We start from the raw sequence: 17,414 nt of genomic DNA on the forward strand, positions 1-17,414 counted from the left end.
AATCAGTCACGGTTGGAAGGGACCACAAGGATCAGCTAGTTCCAACCCACTTGCTGTGGGCAGGGACACCCCACACTAGATCAGGCTGGCCAGAGCCTCATCCAGCCTGGTCTGAAACACCTCCAGGGAGGGGGCCTCAACCACCTCCCTGGACAACCCATTCCAGCGCTTCACCACTCTCATGGTAAAGAACGTCTTCCTCACATCCAGTCCGAATCTCCCCACCTCCAGCTTCATTCCATTCCCCCTAGTCCTATCACTACCTGATATCCTGAGCAGTCCCTCCCCAGCCTTCTTGTAGGCCCCTTCAGATACTGGAAGGCCACAATTAGGTCACCTCGGAGCCTTCTCTTCTCCAGACTGAACAGCCCCAACTCCTTCAGTCTGTCCTCATAGGAGAGGGGCTCCAGCCCTCTGATCACCCTTGTGGCCCTTCTCTGGACACCTTCCAGCACCTCCATATCCCTCTTGTAATAGGGGCTCCAGAACTGGATGCAGTACTCCAGGTGGGGTCTCACCGGAGCTGAGTAGAAGGGGAGAATCACCTCCCTTGACCTGCTGGCCACACTTCTCTTGATGCAGCCCAGGATCTGATTGGCTTTCTGGGCTGTAAGTGCACACTGAGAGCTCCTGTTGAGCTTCTTGTCCACCAGCACCCGCAAGTCTCTCTCCTCAGGGCTGCTTTCCAGCCAGTCCCTGCCCAGCCTGGATTTGTGCCTGGGATTGCCTCGACCCAGATGCAGGACCCTGCACTTGGTCTTGTTGAACCCCATGAGGTTGGCTTGTGCTCACCTCTCCAGCCTGTCAAGGTCCCTCTGGATGGCATCCCTTCCCTCCAGCTGTCTGCTGCACCACACAGCTTGGTGTCATCAGCAAACTTGCTGAGGGTGCACTCAGTGCCACTGTCCATGGCACCCACAAAGATGTTGAACAAGCCTGGTCCCAGGACTGATCCTTGAGGGACTCTGCTTGTCCCTGGCCTCCACTGGGACGTGGACCCATGGACAGCCACTCTTTGGGTGTGGCCATCAAGCCAGTTCTTTATCCATCTAGTGGTCCACCCATCAAACCCCTGTGTCACCAGTTTGGAGACCAGGATGTGGTGTGGGACAGTGTTGAATGTGTTATACTCATCTTTGTACTATTATATTTAATGTTATTAAAGAAGTCTTTCTTAGAAATCAGGTAAGATTGGTAAGTCACATACCTAAGGTCACAGATGATGAATCTCTTGCTGAGGTACTTTTGCACCCATTCAGGAAGAAGCTGAGTACAAGCTCATTCTGAAAAAAAAATAATCATATTTTAAAGGAATGTCATAGCTTGTGCTCTGTTCCTTAAATGTCTCCTCTCAGAGCTGATTGCTGGTAGGTTTCTAATATGTGTATTTGAGTTAGTGAAAAAGAGGAGCTATTCCCTTCTGACTGTGGGCAAGGACCCCAGGAAATTATTTTGAGATGGACACTGGGAAGAGAGTCTTGGCCCTTACCACTGGCTCAGGGATACATTGGTGCTTACACAGCCCCTTTCTATCCACACACTTCCAAAGAGCAATGTGCCACATGGGCCATTCTTGCTTGATCTCCAGCATTTTTGAGATATGTATTAGGAGCTGCAACTACTTTTATAGAGCAGCCCATCTGTGAAACAAATGCAGAAGAGCATCTTTATATTGTGTAGTCAGCATGAAAATTTGCCTTTGGCTCAGGAACAATCCCAAGCATCTGACCTAATGTGTGTCTGCCTAAGGTTTAGATACTGTGCACACCTCCCTCACATGGTGGCTTAATGGACAGCCGCACCGACAAGCTCTGTACAGATCTAACTCCTACCAGAAACCAATGGGGAACGAAAGGGCTGATCGTATTTTGTTACCCTATTTAAGAGACTAATCCACCTTGCATACTGCACTGTAACTTTCATTTTTATGTACTGACCTGTACTGCTCCAATGAAGGTATATAACAGGTTGTTATGTTCAGCTGAAGAGAATTAAACCAATAAACTAAATCCCCAGATTTCAATATTGTGCAAGGCAATAAAACCTGAGAATTCTGAAACAGACCCTTACAATTCTGAATCAAAGGTGGGCAGTAATTGCATTTTATTAGCTTTTTTTTTGTCCTCTCTCTTTTTTTTTCTTCACAAAGCTGCATTTCAGAATGGCTGCTCTTGAAGATGGTTGGAATTGTTACATTCATACTGACGTTACTTGGTCTGACAGCGTAAATTAACGGGTAGAACGAGAGACTTTTGAAATTCTAGCATTAAAATGTCACCATTGTTGGTTTCCTTCTCTTTTTATTTTTTTTTTTTTGCCTTTCTTCTTTTTAAATCTTTCCAGGCCATGGAAAATAATGTGTCTTTTATCTGGAAGATGTGCTTCAACCAGATTTTGTCTCGTTTCAGTTTGACAAGTTGTGGCATGATTTGTGCAAGGCAACTCAAAAAAAAAAGGAAAGGAAGATTTTAGTGACAAATGTAGCTATTGAGGAGTGAGTATGCTGTTACAGCAGACAGAGGAGCAGGATGTGCATCTTCAGCAAGGAGATAAAGTTCATTCTGCAGTTTGGAGTTTTTCCTCCCACACTCATGTTTTCTTCTCTTAAAAAAAAAAAATCAACCAACAGAATTGTTTCCTCTGAACTGAATGACAAATCCTTAAGTTCTTAGCTGTGAAGCGTCAATATACCTGTCTGTTCTGATCATGACTAACTATTCCCTGATCTTGTGAAGGTAGCTTACAGGGGAAAGCCTATGCACCTGCTTCAGCTTCCAGTAGCTTTAAACAGCTGAGTTATTCCCTGTGGGTTCTCCATTTGCTTTCTCAGCACAAGTCCCAAGCGTAGCAAATCTCAAGGGCTGAAGAAGTATACTTTTGGTAGCTCAGCCATTATTTGACAGCATGAAAATAAGCAGAGGAACTTAAGTAGCCCTTCAAGTTCAAAGATCCTAGGGAAGCAGGCAGGAGGTGGAAAGGATGCACTAACTGACTTGAAAGAGAACTAAAAAGTTCTGCTTGGTGTTCTGCTTCCTCTCTGCTTAGTCTTTCAGCAGTATATGAGGGTATATGGACTGAAGAGTTTGGAAACAGCAGGTGCAAAGATTGGTTTTAGGTGATAGTTTCAAATTCTCATGACTAAAGGACACAACACACACACACAAAGGATACCTGGTTTAAATACAACAGTGTCATTCATGCAGATGTATGCATCAGGCATTGTATGCTGCTGGTGCCCCAGGACTGATTTCAAAGCGTTACCTTGTCTGTGTGTTCACTGCATTCAACAAGCACTGAAACATGGGGAAGCAGCAAGGCTAATACAGGCAAATGGAAGGCAAAAACATTACTGACTAGGCCATGTTGCAGAGGTACCTGCAGCAGTCTGTCCAGGCTAGAGTGCTTCAAAAGCAGCTGGGGAGACCTCCTATGTGTTTGTGACAATAAGCCTTTTGTACGTTGCTATTCATTTCTCCCTGAACTGTAGTAATCTGTCTGCTGGAGGAACTGTTTAGATTTCTACCAGCAAATTGTCCACCTGTTTGTCAGGTGAACTTCAGATGGTGCCTAAGTCAACAGAATTTCGATCACTTGGACCACAGTCAATGGGACTGAAGCATATACTTAGAGTGAAGCATGCATCTAATTACACTCATAAACAGAAGCAGGCATATCAGAGCTCTGAACATGTGTTTGATTAAAAGCAGACTGTATTAAGGTGGATAAAGTCCACTTCTAAACTAGCAGTTCTTGTTATGAAGATCTGATTATTGGGAGGAATCTTGGAGACCATGTGACAGTCTTGGCAGATAGGCAGGCACTGAGGATGACCACAAGCACTCACCTACTCTTTTTTTCCCCTGGAATTCTTGCCTGCAGTAAAAAGATTACCAGTAAATATAAATTCCCTAACATACTGGCAATTTTAGGTTTTTCAGGCAAGCTTTCTGTCATTTGTCTAATCCGTTTTACTTAATAAGACAGTCATCTTTAATAGGTAATGCTGGTGGGGTTTTTTTCAGGTCACTCAGTAACATTGGCCTATTGGGAAGCAGCCTGGTATGCATCAGTGATGCCAAGGTGTCTCAGTGATGGTCTGGCTAGAACTCACACATAACCTTTTTTCAGCCCAAAAGGGACAAATTCCTCCTTTGCTTACACTAGGATGTAACTGAAATAAACAATGTCAGTGGCACCAGGGGAGCTAGCATACCCCTGCACCACTGTAGCGTGGTAGAATTTGTCTACTGCTCTCAATCAGAGACTAAGTAGAAAAGCAGACTGCTGTTAGTAAAACACAGCCAGATTTCAAGCCAGATTTAATTTTGTTAGAAAGGAAAGCAGCCTCCCCTCTGCTTTCAGCTTTCTTTTCAGCTGTGTTAGGGTAGATTTGAGGTCACAGAACACCCATGCATCTCTTATACTTAACAGGATGGAGAATTATCAAGAAAGAAAGAAACCAGAAAAAGATGACCTTGTAGCTATTATATCTTCAGGGAAGGAAAGCAGAAAAGAGAAGACTTTGAACCTTCCCCATTTTGGCTCTGTTGGATGCCTTGCTGCAGGAGTACAGGAGTGGTGGGAGTTTAAGGGACCCACATACCTCGTGTGCACTTTGTACCTCCACTTTATGTACCTCCATATGGGCACTTAGAAACTATTTTTTCATCTCTGCAAAGCCTAAGTAGTACCAGTGAATAAAACACAAATGAAATATGAGAACCTTATCAAACTTGATTACATTCGGAGCGTAAAACATTAGTCTCTCCAGAACAGCACTGTGGTCTTGGTTTTCACCCTATGAAAATGAATGAATTTACAATAATTCCCATACATGTGCCCCTTAAAGCTCTTTCACACAGCCTATAAGTCACCATAGCACTGTTTACAGGACCTATCCCTAGCTGTTACACCCACTGTTTGTTTACCTGCTTGCACTATGCTAATCTTTGGCCCTAAATTCTTTGTATCATAATGTCTATATTTCCTAGGACCAATGTTCAATTTAGTTTTTCTTGATGCTTCACCTCTTGTTGGTGGCATCAGTTGGCTAGTTTGCCTTTTGGTGAATCAAAACTCCAGGATTCTAAACACTACTGTTGAGTATGTTGCCTTGCTGACTGGGAAGACCCAGGCAACATGGCTGATGACCCAGTCAGCAATGTTGCAACTGCACCCCAGCATAAGAGAGACATGGCGCTGCTGGAGTGCATCCAGAGAAGGGACACAAAAATGAACAGAGGGCTGAAGAACCTCCCTGATGGTGACAGGCTGCAAGAATTAGAGCCTGGAGAAAGGCAGCTTCATGCAGACCTCACAGCAGCCTTCCAGCACCTGGAAGGGGCCTACAAGAGAGCCAGGAAGGGATTTTTTATGAGGGCATGTTGTGACAGGACAAGGGGGAAATGGCTTTAAGCTTGAGGAGGGTAGATTTAGACTGGATATTAGAAAGAATTTCTTTACAGTGAGGGTGGGGAGACACTGGAACAGGATGTCCAGGGAGGTCATGAATGCCCCCTCCCTAGAGATGTTCAAGGCCAGACTGGATGAGTCCTTGAGCAACCTTGGCTAGTGGAAGGTGTCCCTGCCCATGGCAGGGGCTTTGAACTAGATAATCTTCAAGGTTCCTTTTAACCTAACCCATTCTATGAATGTAGGAATTCTATGAATTGGCACAGAACTAAATACTCTTACTGTGTGATCACATAGCTTGCCACTGGCTGGGGAAGAGTGCGGAAGCTTGGTTTTGATTCTGTCCTAGATGGTTCAATGTAACAATGAAAGTGAGTCACGGTTTGCATTTTAGTGATGGATGTAATGAATATAGGTTGTTGCTCAAGTTTACAGTCTGATGGTGTAGTTATTTCTTAAGCAAGTGTTAACCTGAATTTAGGAAAAGCACTGCTATTCTAGGCAGCACTTCAATGAATGTCTAAGAAGAAGTCAGTGAAAGAGGCTTATGCTTAAAGTGAACCAGGCCTTAAAACCTGCTTTCAATCGGGATGGGCACAAGCACAGTTAAGCCCTGAAAGTCACCCAACAGCAAACATCTCCATCAGCTGATGTTTCTGCATTTATTTGATCTGATACTAACATTCAGAGAGAGGGAAGGTGGCTTGAAGTTTCTATTAAGAAAGATTTAAAGAAAGCTTTACTTCTATTCGAACTACAGTGCAAATATGAAGGCAGCTATTTTCCACCTCTCCTTTGCTCAACCCCTTTAGAAAAGGTCAGTGACATTCTGAGCTACTCTTAATTATAATGGAATTTTCATAATCAGAGCTTAGTCTGGACTGAAAACCATGCACTAGAGGCATGACTAAGGAAGGAATTTGGATATAATCCAATTCTTTCTTTCTTTCTAGGATTTTCAATTACTTAATTGGTAGAACCAAGTGTGTAGTCAGTCCTGTGTGGGCTGGACTAAACTTTTCAGAGCTGAAAATGGTGTCTAGTCAATCAGGGTAATATGTTTACAGTGATAGCTGGGGTATTTTATAATGAAATAAAATCTCTTTACTCCATCTCAGAGAATAGGCCATTTTACTGATGGACAATAATCCATTTTACTGTAGAGCTAGCACGTGGCTACAATACCATCTGGGTGCAATTCAGTAGGAAGAAATGACTGTGGCAAGAAAGCAAAGGAAACCCTGTACTTCAGGCCTGTGCTTTTACAAGTTTTCTTCACCAGTCTCTGAATTAATTATTTATTCCTACACAGTTTTACTGTTTCATAGGAATGACAGCTTGGTAATGCTTGAGAACAGACAACTTGCTTAATGGTTTTAGTCTGGCTCCGCAGCAATTTGAGAAAAAGGACAAATTTGACTGCAGAGTTGTCCAAGGCACACAGGAAGACAAAATAATTGTATTTATTTTTATCAAGAAAGCCTCCTAGCTTGGCTTTCTGCTTAGAGCAAAACCAAGATGACACCACGACACTTTTAAATGAGCCATACCAAGAAAAGAAAAGAACAAAACAAGCCTTTGGATGGGAGTACAAAGAAAATCACTCACCAACTGGTGTCCTTGTTCTAAGTGGGTCAGAACACGTCAGTATTTTCTAAATTTCTCACATCTCCCAGCAGGAGAAGCATAGTGAAGTAAAAATAATGATTCAGTGCTTATAGAGTATCAATAACTTTAAAGGTTATCATCTAGAATAGGTTAGCTACATGGTGGTGACTAAGATGATTTCCTGCATGCATGTGGAAACAATCTACTCATTACACTTTGTTATCATGCCCTCCAGGTCCAGCACACCAGTAGCTGTGCAGCCCTCAGGCACAAAATTGTTTTCACGGCATCCTTTAGGTTGGAAAATACCTTTAAGATCAAGTCCAACTGTTAGTACAGCCTAATTCACCACTAAACCATGTCTCTAAGCACCACATCTACACATCTAGGTCTTTTCAATACCTCCAGGTATTGAATGCCAGGAATGGCAACTCAACCACCCTTGTGGTTTTCTTGTCTTCATGATTCAGCACTGCAGGCTGTACCAGACCGGAATGGTTTTCATAGTCCAGTATGTCTGGATAGCCCCACTGGGCTAGTTCACAGCCATGTCATGACATGTCCCCAGGCAGATCTGTCCACAGTTCCCTTATGAATTCCCTGTTTGTGGTTGTGTCCCAGTTTCCCAGCAGCAACACACAGGGGGAACTCAATCAGTACTATGATCCCTGTGGGATGCAGGACCATAAAAAGAGGAGGAAAGGTCATTGCAAGTGATAGGCTTTGGCTGATACTAGCCCAGTGACAGAGAGTGGAGCAGGAGGGCGAAAAGACCTTCAGTATGTGACCAAGAAATGCTTTTATTGCTATCTCAGGGCTTTAAGCAGTCTAAATTTTTGACCATAAATTAGGCTTCTACACAGCAGTGTTTGGCCCAAATTGAAAATCCATGTACCTCACAGAAGCCCAGAGCAGAGCAGAAGATAGAGAGCTCTTCATTTCTAGGTCAGTGGCTTATATTAGTTTTCCCTCAGCTGTGACCAAAAGGTATTAATGTAAAATAAGCCCACGACCTTAACATGAGTGACAGAAATTGTACAACAATTAACCCCAAGTTGTGCAGTTTGACAAAGTTAGTCAGGGAAACCAAGCACCCAATTCACCTGTCCATACCAAGTTATATGTGACTCTTTGAGACAGGTATTTTCTATCCTGTTTGAATATCTTCTCAATTTCAAGTCAGGGCACAGAATTCATGCTCATAAGACCACTCCTGTTTGTTTTACATATGGACAATTTCCCTTCTAATCTCCATTGCACTGTTACAGCTGGCAAAGCTATATATTTAGGCATCAAACATTTTTTTACCTCCTGAAGGATGTTTGAAAATTTGCAGAACAAACAGGCTGTCACACTGTCTTTTAGCACCTTAAACTATCTACAGTGTTAAACCAAACCAGTCCCAGTTTGTGCTGTGGCCCTGAGGCCAGGGGACATGACATGGCCCACCTGGCCCAAACTTATTTTGTGCCTGATGGCTAGTTGCTGGAAGATGCTCCTTTCTCTCAGATTCTGGTGTCACTATCAATCACTGACTATTCAGTTATGAAGTACACAACTCTGTGTTGTAGAAGAACAGCGGGGGACATGGCAGCCAAGAAGGAAAAGCTCCCCCAGATCAACCTGCTTTAGTTGTAGATGCCCCTGCTGACTGCAAGGAGGTTGGACTAAATGGCCTTGAAAGGTCCTTTCCAACCCAAACCAGTTGGTGACTCTGTGACTTTTTGAAGTGATGCAGTATAATGATTTAGAATAGAATAGAATTAACCAGGTTGGAAAAGACCTTTGAGAGCATTGAGTCCAACCTATCACCCAACACCATCTAATCAACTAAACCATGGCACCAAGCACCCCATCCAGTCTCTTCCTAAACACCTCCAGTGATGGTGACTCCACCACCTCCCTGGGCAGCCCATTCCAATGGCTGCATCAGAAAATGTCATTTATATAATTTAATTATTTTGTTTTTGCAAATGAGGCCATGGAAGGGTTCTTGACTCTTTTAGGACAGGGCTACTGAAAGCCATATGCAAATAAAATAAATACTGGAAGCGCTCACTTTAGCCAGTTTCCTGGATCCGCTTAATAGCTGCTTCAGATAGAGATTCAAATCCTTCACTCTTTTATGTTCAAGGTCTGTATAAGGTAAATGCCAGGAGTGGGGAAACCTGGAAAAGAAGAATATTTGTGAAAATAACCCTTGTTCTGTATTTGCTGAAAGTGTGTCCAGTTCTACTCAACAGAAGGAATGTAACACTTTCCAAGAGATTTTTTTCTTGTACAGTGTTCAGAGGATTGTCTACCCTCTGACTCCAGTTCTTCTAGTAATTTGCTGATATTATTTTACATACAGTACCCCTTTTCCTGACTAATTAACCCCCCCCCCCCCCCCAAAAAATACCCAACAACCAACCAACCCAAACCAAACAACACACAACAAAACACAACAGAACAACACAGTAATACCCCAAACCCATACCTCCCCAAACAAACATCTTAAAAGGCACTTTGGTGTCAAGCTGAGTGAGAGTAGGTTTAGACTGGATCTCAGGAAGAAGCTCTTCAGTACAAAGGTGATGGGACTCTGGAATAGGTTGCCCAGGGAGGTTGTGGATGCCTCCTCCCCGGGGGTGTTCAAGGCTAGGTTGGATGAGGCATTGAGCAGCTGAGTTGAGTTAGAACAGAACAGATATTCACAGATTCAACCACGCTGGAAAAGAGATCATCAAGTCCAACATATCACCTAATACCTAACACTTCATAACAACTAAACCATGGCTCCAAGTGCCTCATCCAGTCCTTTTTTGAGCACCTCCAGGGACAAGGACTCCACCACCTCCCTGGGCAGCACATTCCATTGGCCAATCTCTCCTTCTATTAAGAACTTCCCTCTAACATCCAGCCTGCCACAGCTGCTGGATGCGTCCTCCTGCTTAGGTGCTGGTTGCAGAACAGAACAGAATAGACTAGACCAGGTTGGAAAAGACTGCCCATGGCAGGGAGGTCAGAGTAGATGATCTCTAAGGTCCCTTACAACCTAAGCCATTCTATGATTCTTTGCATTTTTAAACTTTTTTTCTGTATACTGATAAAAATTGACCCTTTATGATCCCAGGAAAACACTACTCTCCCCAGTTTTCCCACTGCATACAGTAAATCAGATCTCTGATCTCAGAAATCTGCCCCCACTCATGCTGTACAAACCTTGCCCATAGAATATTGACTATCAAAGCCTCACAGCAGCGCTGTGGCGTTTTATGACTACATCATCGCTTGCTGTTTTACCTCAGCTATTTAGAGTGCACGTAAGTTTTCAGAGCAGGTCCCTGATCCCATATGTAATTTCAGATGCTAGGCTAATAAAAGTGATATGTGAAAACAAACAATCATCACAATCACAAAATCAATCCCAACAAAAGCAATAACAGTAATAACAGTAATGTTCTTGCTGAATTTGCATTAACTTCATTTCAATTTAGTAAATAGACCATCCACGCATAGAATGGCTTTGTGTCAACCTTCAAATGCTTTGGTGATTGAAAATGTCAAAACCTCACCTTTTTTTTTTTTAAAAAAAACAAACTTGAATAATCTTTTTCTTTTAGGGATGCAACACATTAGACTGGTCTAAAGGTCAGATTTTGAACAGCACACGTAATCAATTTTTATGAACCACGCCCTGGTTAAGGACTATTTCTCTATCAGATTGAAGGAGCGTCAGTCAGAGAAGGTGTCAGTGCTAAACTGCTTGTAATAGGTTTTGTGATCTGGGTTGCTAATATTGGGATTCATTACCAATATTATCTTCTCTGTTCTTCAATCTGTGTTATACAGAAAGGAGAAATCTGGATCTGTTTGCATTTTGTGTTACACCACCACTGTAAATAGCTAACTGTGTCTTATTTACAAAACTCGCTCTTTTTCTGGCACAACCTTGTTTATCCACTAGATCTCGAGAGATGCCTGAAGGCTTCCAAGAAATGTCTAAAGAGCCATCTAGCAGTGCAATACACTGAAAAGAGACACTTGGTCAGGCTTTTGAAAAGCAGCTGTGCAATACTGTGAGGAAGAACTCATCGGTGGTATAACATAGCCTGCAAATAAAACAGCAAGGGTAGAGGATGATAGCAGCATATTGTATGCATGTATGGCCTTTAGATTACTTTTGCCTAAATGGTGTGACCCAGGATCATGACACAGATGAGCTGCACAGATAAAATTAGATCTCAGGTCATGTGGCACACACAGCCTGTGAATGTTCCAAGTTCCTCTGGGGCACAAAAAGGACTTATTTCCAGAGACAGTAGGGAGCATGTGTTTGGAGGCAGCTTTAAATTGATTAGACTCTATTATACAAAGAGGAGACTCTGACTGTAAAATGTAGGTTCTCAGAAAATGTATCCTAAGCACAGTAGCCAAACAGAGGACAGAGGAACTGCTGATTGATAGCACTGATAACTCTGCTGCACTGAAAGATGATAGGAACCTTGTGGCAGCACCCATCACTTCTTTAAAATGTCTTCATGCTTTTGCTGAAGTGTGTCCATGGCTGAAACTCAGTTTACACTTGTGAACACACTTGTGTGTGTGGCTGACTGCCCAAGCTGATTTTGAGCTCCTCATCTACCTTAAATAGATCAGAAAACTATAAAAGTGTGCCATGCAGAGTCATCCTGTAAATTCCATTTCCTACCTATTAGCTGGGAAAACGTTCTGTGTATAAATGCTTTGTTGGCTGAAAAGTCAGAATTAATAGTCTATCTGAAACCAAATAAGAGAAAAGGTGCGAGAGTGCAAGGGATTGCTTGGGGCAGCTGTGCTTTGACTGGTAAATATGGGCTCAATATTCACAATAGCAAAATTTCAGATGCTGAGAACTCTGAGCTTTTGCCATTGGTTTCCTGTGATACAGCCAATAGTTAGCACTTACACAAAGCAGAGTAATATGGCATTAATTCCTCCTAATGAGACTGGAATATATAAAATTGCATGAATCAATGCAAAGCAGTAACCAAGTCCTTTCTGTTAGCAGCTCCAATTATTCTAGCAATATCAGATGTTACTTCAAAATCATACATTTTCAAGCTGATCTTGTGGGTACATTTTGGAACAAGGCTTTTTAATTTCTTTGAAGCATCTGCCATCAGCCAGAACAGGAGCACTGTAACACACAGACTAATGGCCTGATACAGTATGGCAATTTCAGTGATAACTTCCTATAAAGAAATAATTAGGTTTTTATTATTAGAATAAAATCTGGAATACATGAAAAGCCTTAAACTGATGGAGCTCTGCTACAAACCCAAAACATTAGCATTAAAGAACATGCAGATAAAGAAACATCATAAAATGAATTACTTTAATACAGTCTTAGGGAAAGATCATATAGTGACAGGTTATTGCTGTGTCTGAATTATGACAATAAAGCTCTGGAGGTGTTAGACAGCCTCAGTATAGGTAGCTTAACCCTCTGTGAGTTCTGGAATTCTCTTTTGCAGTGAAAAATGTAGTGAGGGATTTTATGAAAGTTAGATTTATCTGGGGGGAAAAAGGCTTAATATTATTTTTGATATTCACTACAAGGTTTCAGAGGTCTATGAGTTTCTAAGGAGAAATATGTTTTCCTTCAATGTGCTCACCAGAGGATAAACATCATAAACAGGTACTTGTTAAACATTTTATTTTGCCAGATCAAAGGCACAATTCAAGCACTTCCAGTGGTCAGTGAAATTCTGATTTTTGCCAAATACTGCAACCAAGTCCACGTGACCCAGTCATAATGAGTGAAACTTGAGTTAATTAACATCCTCTCAGGTAAGAGAAAGAGTCTCTAAAATTATCTAACTTAAAGCTATTTAACTGAATACCTCTCGAGCTTGGAGGGATATCAAATTTGGATCTGAAATTCCTGGATGACATTAAGCCCAAACCATGCTGTTTGTGGCTATCTCAAACAACTTTCTGTTTGTCAATGACTGCTTAAGAGAGGACTGTTTTGCTCCTAATAGCATATGCAGTATAATGTATGTATTTGTAGAATACAGAACTCCACTTGTATGACTGAAGCCATTGACAATAATTATGTAAGGCAAAACTGTTCTACATAAGGCAGAAACAAACCCTAGGACTCACTGTCCCAGGGAATGATGAAGAAATAAGGTACAGAATAGGAAAAGCAGAAATACACATGCATAAAAAGTAACATTCTCAGAATCATATAATTCACTGGTTGGAAGGGGTCTCTAGTGGTTATCTAGTCCAACTCTCCTGAAGTAAACAGAGACATCCCCAGCTACATCAAGTTGCTCAGAGCCCCATCAAGCCTGACCTTAAGTGTCTTCAGCAATGTGGCCTCCATCACCTCCTTGGGCAGTCTTTTCCAGTGATTACTGCACTCATAGTAAAGATCTTCTTCCAAAGTAAATCTAAACTGCTCTAGTTTAAAACTCTTGTCTTTTGTCCTATTGCTGCATGTAGTCCCTCCAAAGCTTTCTTGAAGGCCACCATAAGGTCTCCTCAGAGACTACAACTACCTGAAGGGAAGTTGTAGCCAGGAAGGGGTTGGTCTTTTCTCCCAGGCAATCAGCACCAGAACAAGAGGACACAGTCTCAAGCTGTGCCAGGGGAAGTTTAGGCTTGAGGTGAGGAGAAAGTTCTTCCCAGAGAGAGTCGTTAGCCATTGGAATGTGCTGCCCAGGGAGGTGGTGGAGTCACCATCCCTGGAGGTGTTCAAGAGGGGACTGGACGTGGCACTTGGTGCCATGGTTTAGTAGTCATGAGGTCCTGCGTGACAGGTTGGACTGGATGATCTTTGAGGTCTTTTCCAACCTCATTGATTCTATGATTCTCTTCTCTAGGCTGATCACCCCCAACTCTCTCAGCCTGTCCTAGCAGAAGAGTTGCTCCAGCCCACTGATCGTTTCTGTGGCTCTCCTCTGGACCTCATCTATATTTCTCTTGTGTTGAGAGCCCCAGAGCTGGACACAGTAGTCCAGGTGAGGTCTCACCAGAGTGTAAAGTGGCAGAATCACCTCTTGATCTACTGGCCAGAATCACTGGAAAATACACTATCAGTCTGAACGATGTCAGACCCAAAGTATCAGTTTTGGAGGCCAGGGCAGTACCAAAGCTTATAGCATATTTCCCTGCTAGGGAGCATGGGCACTTTTTCTCAAAGGCTTGATCGTGCCTGCCAGTGTCAGAGACTGGCTTCTTTTCAGTTTCAGTGTGAACATTCCTACACCACTTGGAGATATGGATTTTGCTTGGAATTTTGATCACCATCCTGCAGAACATAAAAACTATTAAAGGCCAAATCATGCCTTCAATGAAGTCAATGCCACTTACCTTTTTGATTTCAGGAGGGATAGGTGTGTCAAGCCCAAGCTGTTTCCCCCCTCTGCTCCCACTAAAATAGGAACAATAGAATGGATAAAAGGCTGTCACAGTGCTCCATGCCTCAGTTTCTTCTGGGGCTGAATAGGAGGCTTGATAGAATATATTGCACTGCCTCTGTGTTTCTAAAAATATGTCTGCCATACATTTTCTTACACTTTTAACTGTGCACAGACAGAACCATTTAACAGGAGAAAAACATTAGCTGATATGGAGTCTTACTCTGGGAGGGCATGTGATGGAAATAGCTTCTGGAGTTGGCTGTGAAGTTTGGAGAACTGGTCAAATGATTTTTCCACAAAAGTGACCACGTTGCAGGTCTGCACCACCTGGACTAGATATAGCTGTATTGGGGGAAAGGGAGAGGCAGAAAAGAGAAACAACTGGAGAGACACATTAAAAAAGATGTACAGGAGAAAACATAGGGTAATTTCAACAAAGAAAAACCTTTCTTTAATGTAGTGCCAAGTGCCAGCAAATTCAGTCTGTAATGTATAGCCTTTGCTGCACAGAAACACTAACTCGCTGGATAGCATACAACTCAAACACTGAAAGATCACCGCAGTGTGTGAGAACTAATAATGCACCATTAAAGCATCATATAACAGCCTCTGATTTCTATTAGGCTTCCTAATTTTGTGCCATGCTTTCCTTCTGGATGCTTTAATTAGCTCTTGATTTATTTTTCATTACAGGACATGAACTGTTCTCCTTAATGGCTCCTTGCTAATAGCTGTCTGCCTGGTATTCTTTCTCTTGGGTAGCTCATTGCTTATGGCACTGCTGCTCATCCTGTGATCCTTTTAATGTGGCACAAGCTCATCTTCTATAGAGGAGGAGGGAGAGTATGTAAGCTCACAGGAGAGTTACTGAAGCTCGAGGCAAATGAGGGCAAGCAGAGAACGTAATACATACGCATTCTGACTTTTTGTTAAACCCCAAAATGGTGGCTCTTGCTATGGACTTCTCTGCATCCAGCATCATCCATTCCTGGGGGACAGTCTCTGGAGCAGGCTGCTTTTCAGAGCCTGTCACTGACATCTGTACGAGCGTGTGGATGAAGTTATTGAGTTTAACAGGAAAGCACTCCAAACTTTCCTTTATTTTCCTGAAGAATGAACAGAAGAGGCACTATTTATTCATCCCTTTTGCTTCAATTTCTTGACCCCTAGTTTCATAGGTGCAAGAATCAAAACACCCTAAATTATAAAACCTACTTCACATGAATGTGTACCCAGATATACATCACTCACTGCTATCTGCAGCAATACAGAATATCCAGCTTGTGAGCTCCGCTTCTTACAAGAGTGCTCTTGCCACATCCTGCCTCATAGCTTACCTTGGGGTAGTTATTCTTAACCAGCTGGATATCATCAACCATATTTCATAGAGGTGGGCTTAACATTCCCATTTGTGTTTTGAGGCACTCCAGGGTAGAGCAACATGTTTTCAGCAGGTAGGAGAGAATGCCCCAGCACTTTCTTTTCGGTTCTGCTCACCTCACATGGGCTTGCATGTGTTGTGTGCACAGGGCTCTTGTCACTTAGCTGTACATGTTGTGTTGCTAAATTCTCTACCCAGTTCTTAAAAGCTCTAACCCTGTGGAGCTGTATAAGATGAAAAAACTAAAGCAAACCAGATACCCCCCTCCTCCCCCACAAAAAGCCCAAACAAACCCCAAGCAAACCAAACCAAATCACCAAGAAAGAGGAATTTTCTGTCCCCTATCTCTCCTCATCTCATTCTTGTGCAAGGGAAGCCCAAATACACTTCTAATTTCCTAGAATTTTACGATCCTTCAAGAGGAAAGAAAAATAGATTAAATAAGTAACTAGATATACATGTAGATATGTACTGCAAATATGTTTTAATATCAAAGTAAACTTGAGAAATAACACTGTAAGATAATCACTGCTCTTTGAAGAGTAAGATGCAGAACTCATTAGAAAGCACCCTTTTGAATTCCATTGCTGGTTAGGATCTATTTAACTTGTGATGCCTTTTTTTTCCCCTTCTCTCTTTTTTTAATCTTCTTATTTCCCTGCTTGCTTCTACATCACTCTGAAGATAGTCTGAATAGATTCTGATCTTATAGAATAACAACTCATTAGTTTCAGGCCATATAGCAGCAAACCTCTACCAAATTATTAGTGTTTTTCTATGTGGATTCTTTGTATTCTTCCTTCCTTCCTTCCTTCTCTCTCCTTCCTTCCTTCCTTCCTTCCTTCCTTCCTTCCTTCCTTCCTTCCTTCCTTCTCTCTCCTTCCTTCCTTCCTTCCTTCCTTCCTTCCTTCCTTCTCTCTCCTTCCTTCCTTCCTTCCTTCCTTCCTTCCTTCCTTCCTTCTCTCTCCTTCCTTCCTTCCTTCCTTCCTTCCTTCCTTCCATCCTTCTCTCTCCTTCCTTCCTTCCTTCCTTCCTTCCTTCCTTCCTTCCTTCTCTCTCCTTCCTTCCTTCCTTCCTTCCTTCCTTCCTTCCTTCCTTCTCTCTCCTTCCTTCCTTCCTTCCTTCCTTCCTTCCTTCCTTCCTTCTCTCTCCTTCCTTCCTTCCTTCCTTCCTTCCTTCCTTCCTTCCTTCCTTCCTTCCTTCTCTCTCCTTCCTTCCTTCCTTCCTTCCTTCCTTCTCTCTCCTTCCTTCCTTCCTTCCTTCCTTCCTTCCTTCCTTCCTTCCTTCTCTCTCCTTCCTTCCTTCCTTCCTTCCTTCCTTCCTTCCTTCCTTCCTTCCTTCCTTCCTTCCTTCTCTCTCCTTCCTTCCTTCCTTCCTTCCTTCCTTCCTTCCTTCTCTCTCCTTCCTTCCTTCCTTCCTTCCTTCTCTCTCCTTCCTTCCTTCCTTCCTTCCTTCCTTCCTTCTCTCTCCTTCCTTCCTTCCTTCCTTCCTTCCTTCCTTCCTTCCTTCCTTCCTTCTCTCTCCTTCCTTCCTTCCTTCCTTCCTTCCTTCCTTCCTTCTCTCTCCTTCCTTCCTTCCTTCCTTCCTTCCTTCTCTCTCCTTCCTTCCTTCCTTCC

The 17,414-nt window shown here is 42.7% G+C and overlaps 1 protein-coding gene across 1 annotated transcript in view; it reads right to left on the minus strand.

Moving 5' to 3' along the window:
- PIK3C2G (phosphatidylinositol-4-phosphate 3-kinase catalytic subunit type 2 gamma) overlaps positions 1–17,414 on the minus strand; it is a 227,113-nt gene that overhangs the window by 33,882 nt on the left and 175,817 nt on the right. The window contains exons 27-32 of the mRNA XM_054167841.1: positions 15,331–15,523; positions 14,638–14,759; positions 14,368–14,419; positions 9,377–9,378; positions 9,080–9,188; positions 1,208–1,283 (exon numbers count right to left, since the gene is read on the minus strand). Of these exons, the coding sequence (XP_054023816.1) occupies positions 1,208–1,283; positions 9,080–9,188; positions 9,377–9,378; positions 14,368–14,419; positions 14,638–14,759; positions 15,331–15,523 (554 nt within the window). The remainder of the gene's footprint in view (positions 1–1,207; positions 1,284–9,079; positions 9,189–9,376; positions 9,379–14,367; positions 14,420–14,637; positions 14,760–15,330; positions 15,524–17,414) is intronic.

Source organism: Dryobates pubescens, chromosome 15 (genome assembly GCF_014839835.1).
Source record: "Dryobates pubescens isolate bDryPub1 chromosome 15, bDryPub1.pri, whole genome shotgun sequence".
NCBI lineage: Eukaryota > Metazoa > Chordata > Aves > Piciformes > Picidae > Dryobates > Dryobates pubescens.